This window comes from Citrus clementina, unplaced genomic scaffold, assembly GCF_000493195.1.
Source record: "Citrus clementina cultivar Clemenules unplaced genomic scaffold, Citrus_clementina_v1.0 scaffold_3, whole genome shotgun sequence".
Classification (NCBI taxonomy): Eukaryota; Viridiplantae; Streptophyta; class Magnoliopsida; order Sapindales; family Rutaceae; genus Citrus; species Citrus x clementina.
The window spans coordinates 40063452-40069208 of NW_006262339.1; the positions used below are offsets into that span (position 1 = coordinate 40063452).

The 5757-nt window shown below is 33.4% G+C and overlaps 1 protein-coding gene across 1 annotated transcript; it reads right to left on the reverse strand.

Annotated features, from left to right (window-relative positions):
* Positions 1 to 339: 339 nt before the first annotated feature.
* Positions 340 to 4598, reverse strand: LOC18049017 (TOM1-like protein 1). Its single transcript, XM_006443164.2, has 4 exons — positions 4488 to 4598; positions 3033 to 3571; positions 2286 to 2531; positions 340 to 1087 (listed from the first exon to the last, which is right to left on the reverse strand). Exons 2-4 carry the CDS (start codon positions 3549 to 3551, stop codon positions 665 to 667), a joined length of 1188 nt encoding a protein of 395 aa, XP_006443227.1. The 5' UTR covers positions 3552 to 3571; positions 4488 to 4598; the 3' UTR covers positions 340 to 664.
* Between the last annotated feature and the right edge of the window lie 1159 nt (positions 4599 to 5757).

Here is a 5757-nt window from a genome sequence, read left to right on the forward strand (position 1 = left end):
CAGCTCACGCAAGACTCTATTGATCATGACGTAATAAATATTAAAATCATTTATCCGCCTTGATATTATAGCGAATTTCCATTCTTATTTTCCGAAATTTTGAATTAATACAAATATAAATTAATAAAAATTTATATCATAATTATTTATTTGCTTAATCTTTTACTACCTTACTTGAATTTTAGGAAGTGTAATTTTAAAACAATTGTGTGTATATTTTAGAATGTGTAACTTAAAAAACATTAAGAAAATTAAAACGACATTCATTTTGCATCTACCAAACAGCATGCTCCTACAACAAACACAAAAGCAAAGCAAGCACTCCAAATTGCTCTGCAGTGACTGGGAGAGTAGGATTAGTATTAAAATTATAGCCATTGAAGAAAAGACAAGCCAGACAAGCTTAAACATATTGTCTGCGATAAATTCTTAGATGTATATACCTCTTCAAGCAATTGTGCAACCAAATCCAAATATGAATTACTTACAGAAAATGCAGAGACAATGAAATTTATACTTCAAAGAGAAGTACACAACCGTGTTTATGATGATCATTAGGATTTTGAAATCAAACTTAAATGTCTTCAAAACCTAAACAGCTTGGCATCCACATCAGGCACCGTCTAACCGCCCTAATTTTTGAAATTGTATTGCATACGGCATCTTAGAAGCTGATGAGATCATCTTTTGGTGGTTGCTGCTTCTTCGAGTCATGTCCCCCTTCAGACGTACCCCCACCTTTCTTACCAAAGATCATCTCATCGAGATCATCCATCATGTCATCGTTGCTTGATCCGTGGGATCCACCTCGAGAACCTGCTGGTTTTCTAATAAGAGCATCTTCTTTCGCATGACGAGGTGAATCATCAGGCTCAACTGCCACTGGAATCATAGCAGGTTCTGGCTCAGCAGGGGCCCCTGATGGTTTCTTCAGCTCCTCATACTTGGTGAGAACTTTCTGGATCTCATCATTCACATTCAAAGCTTCAAAGAGAAGGGCCTCGTTATCCCCTGCAGTCTCAATTATTCTCTGGACAGTGATTTGGGACTGACGACACTGTTGCACTAGTGTAGTTGTCAAGTCATCCTGCCAACAGCATCATTAAAATCTGATCATTATTTTTTTCTCAAGAACACATAAACATTCCCAAGATTGACAAAGGGTTGCGCCCTAAAAAGAATAGGATTGACAAGGAAATAGACATGCGCACTGTAACGACTGAAAATTAACTATTACAGAGTAACAAATAAGTCAAGTAATAACAATCCACAATTTGTAGATCACGTGGAAGTCAACTGTCAATAATTATATAATTGATTGACAATCCACTGACGCATTAGTCAATATATGAATAAAAAGCGGTCTAGTACTCCCATTAAAATGAAGGATCTGCAGACAGCAAAATGATCGTTCCAAAGAGTGAAAATGAACATCGGTTATAGGTCCAGAGCAAGAATGGTTATAGAACAACAATTCTTGTAATTTAAGAAAAGGGTAAATTTCACTGCACACCCGAATAAATTGACTATCACCCCCAATATTTCAAAAAGTCATTAGTCCACCCCAAGCCATAAGTTTTTTCGGTAAATTTTACTGTCAACCAAAAAATACCCATCAACATAAATTTAATTTTCTTTTGCCCTTTTTCTCTCTCTTCTTCTTTGCCAAATACGCAAACCCTTTTAGGCTTATTCCCATCTCCCAAACAAGCAAGCTAAAGAAAAAAGAATTTAGCTTGCAGCTCAGATGTCGGTGGCCAGCCTATCAGTAAAATAGCTGTCGAATGACATCATAAATATGTTTCTGAGGTAGTCTTGCTCCAATACACCTTTCAGTTTTTCATAGAGCTCATGACAACTGAGCAGCAGGACGTTTTTTACGAAGCAAAACTGAGAATCCACTAACTATCAGGTTGGAAGAAGACCTTGATTACTTGGATGATAAATATGTCCAGAATGTTTTGGTTGAGACACCAGACTTGTATAAAGTCAATTCGACCTTTAGTTTGATTTTCCATTTGAAGCCAAAGGTCCAGCTCCAATGGTAAGGAGAGGCTTTCCTAGGGCTTAGATCCTGGGTTTGAGCTTCAATGGGTGCGTGAGTTAATAATAATAACAAAAGATAAAGTCAATTTGACCAGCTGAACTTTGAAATAATGTGAAATGATAACTACTAGATGAATACCACATGTAGGTCCTAACTGACCATATATTCAATAAAATTAGAAGAAGGAAATGCATAAACATAAATACAAACAGACAACCTGTATGATATTAGGAAATACCTGTAAAGCGTCTTGTTGGGGTGAGGATGATAGAACAGTTGAAAGAAGCTCGATACTGTTTCTTGCAACATCAAAGGCTTCCTTTGTTTGTTCTTTGGTAAAGCTTTGCCCACGAATATCACGCTGAATCTGCTGAGCAAGAGTAGCGTCCACTTCTGTTTCTGAAACTGAACGAGGAGGTGTAAAAATAGGCGCCAAGCTCTCATTGTCACGTCCCGGAAACCGGATGCCCCTTGATCTTAAACTCTAATACAAAATGCAATACAAAGAAAAGCTCAAAGTTATAAAATCTGAAATTATCAAGAATACAAACTTATTCTGTAAAAGAACACTACACCAGAACATTTGCCTTGCACACAAACTTAAAAGGCAGTTTATCCAAACATATACAAATTGGATGTCAAAAGACTGCAAATTTGGAACTTGTAGACACAAAATGAACAAGATTATCAATACATTTTAATCTCCAAGCAATATAAACATATTTCCCACAAAAAATTTCAATAATATTTTGTTCCTTTGTATCCAAAAGTGACAAATTTTGACTTAAAACATTTCACTACATGAATTTAGGTGGGAAAAAATCTCTTTATAAACTGTGACTGGAACAATCACTGGATACATATACATCATTCTCCAATAAAAACCAGTGGGCAATTTTAGATAACATTTAAAATCATTTGTTTCCTATCCCATTTTTACCAATAAATCAAAGAATCAAATTCTACACAGAAACTACGCAGGTACCTTGTATGTTTCTTCATATACGGGCAAGTATCGAAGTTCGCTTGTGGACTCACCCCAAGCTTCAATCATCACCAAAGCCTTGTTCCTATTATTGACAACAGTTTGAGGATCATCAATCAGCTTGACCATTTCATCAAGAACCCTCTCAGCTGCCACCTCCGAGAAGGCCTTCTCACAGTTTTTAACAACTGTTTCAAGCAGTACCAAGGCCAAATACTGAATCCTAGGGCTCTTCAACATGATCCTTTTCTTTATGCCACGGATCAAATCAACACTGCTGATTTTCTCGGTATTGATCATGTCACAGAGATCGAGATTCATGGCCCAATCAGGCTCCTCAAGGGCCTCAGAGGTGGCATCCTCAACAAGTTTTTCAACTGGGTTTGGGCCTTGGAAGAGCTCCTTCATCTTGAAGCTCATTTGGCTCATTCCTTCACTCATTTTACGACCCACTTCAGCCCCTCCAATCTTGAGGCGTTCACCAAAGGCACTAACTTTCTCCATCAAATTATCACTCATCTTTGCAACGGTTTAAAATCCTACGACAAAAATTTTTAAATTGTTATGCTGGCAACTGAAATCTATACATGCCATCAAAATCAGAAGAAATACTATCACATTATTAGTGGTAAAGCTGAAAAGAGGAAAGAAAAGAGAAGGATATTTAAAACAAAAAAGATCAAAACTTAGTTTCTTCTCTTTTCTTTTCTTACTCCATAACTTCGGAAGCAAGCAGAAAATTTCAAAATAAAAATAAGAGTAAACACTAGTCCCCATAACTGCTAATAGGTACAACAAATACAAATCCTACAACATAATTTACTTATCTTAGGGAAAATCCACTCTTCACTTGAGAATTAAAATTCCCAGCTCCTCTAAATTCAATGACAAAATGAAATTCATCATCATATTATAAATTGCAAAAGTTCACAGCAATTGAATCAACAAATATAAGATTTTCAACTCTTCAAAGCAATCATGCAACAAAATTATCCTAAATCAAACTATAAATATTATAGACTAGAGAAAAGCTACTAATCTTTAAAAAAAAAAAAAGCTATATCCCATCTAACCCCTAATTTGGAAATCTTAAAAATTCCCCTAAAATTTTAAGAAACCAGATCTGTTCGCCTACTTGAAAAATGAAATTAGTCGTCAACGTGTGTTTGCAAATATTTGTCAAAGTTCATGTGACTTCACCAGAAGCTAAACATTATTTTACAACTTATTTTCTTTAGCTTTCTCGGCAACCAAACAACCTCAAATGGAAAATATAAAAAATTTAGTTAACTTCATTCGAATTTTTTTTTTTAATTTTCTCATCAGCTCAAACAGCAAACGAAAGGAACTAAATTGATCAGATCAAAGAAAGAAATAAAGCAGAATTTATGAATTGTTTTTGCATAATGGATTAAATGAAAATCAGAATAATAATGATAATAATTATTTTATTACCTTTAAAACTGAAAATAGAGTTGTTGAGTTGAGACGACGACGCCCAACGACTCGGTTAAGTTATTGAACTTTCTTGGAGTTCCAGTATCGCTCATATACGTTAGGCAAATATAATTTATTTTATAAATCAAATTTTTTTAATTATTTTTTTTTTTTTTGGGAAGATTAAATTAATTTGTTTTAGGAAAAAGAAACCGCGTTTCTTTGTTTGTTACAAGTCCACGGCGCAGCATCATCACTGATGGAGCTTCACTCTATTATCCTTCCTCAGTTTATATTAAATAATAAAATATTATCTATAAAAATTTTGAGTTTCTTCCAGCATTGTTGTGCTATCCCTTGGGATAATTATTAAATATTATGTTGACATAAATTAACTATAGCTCTAATTTATTTTTATCAAGTTCGATTTGTAGGAGATAATTTTTTTTTTTTGGGATAAAATGCTATAAATATATGTTGTATTTATTTCTCTTATATGGTAGATTGACATAAATGTTTCAAATTATTCTATATTTTTTTTAATTAATATGTGATTAATGTCAAATATTAAGAGCAATTTTAATGGACATCTTAATTATGCAATCAAATACTGTATTAATAATCTAATTTTGTTACACCATGTATAATAGTATATTATAGATAAGTATAACTCTAAATCATATTATTTTAAGTCATAATGATATGACCAATTTTGTAATTAACACACAATGGGTCTCTACACTCAGCCGAGATATTTATGGTGCGTTTACTAATTTGTAATTGGAATGTATTAGAAATTTAGAATCAAAATGAATTTGAAATCGAAATAAGTTGAAATGAAAATCATAATAAGATATTTACTTATTGAAATCGGAATAAATTGTAGCAAGATTTTAAAATGTCCTAGATTTATTATTTTTTTGTCATAATAATTATGATTATTATAATTATAACAACAAAATTTTTAATAACAACAAACAGCAACATCGATGATGATGATCCATTCAAAATAATAATAATAATAAAAATACATCATCATCATCATTAGCAACAACAATTGGCTATGAAAAGTAACAAGAGCGAAGACCGACACAAGCAGTGATGGTAGCGATCAGCGGCAATCGCAAGAGCTGGTATCGGTAGCAAGCAACAGTAACAGTAGCAGGTAGCAGCAACAACAACGAAGACATTAACGAGCAACAACATCAACGACATCGATTGTGTAGGTCTGATTTTTTTAATTTTATTTTCATATATTCAAATAAAGGATTAAATTGGAATTTATAAA

What these genes read in the sequence shown, in the direction of transcription:
- LOC18049017 (XM_006443164.2), bottom strand. Translation starts at nt 3,551, where the DNA reads ATGAGTGATAATTTGATGGAGAAAGTTAGTGCCTTTGGTGAACGCCTC. An exon ending in TATATGAAGAAACATACAAG is followed by an intron (nt 2,532 to 3,032) that starts GTACCTGCGTAG and finishes ATTTTGTATTAG; the next exon opens with AGTTTAAGATCAAGGGGCAT. An exon ending in CCCAACAAGACGCTTTACAG is followed by an intron (nt 1,088 to 2,285) that starts GTATTTCCTAAT and finishes TGCTGTTGGCAG; the next exon opens with GATGACTTGACAACTACACT.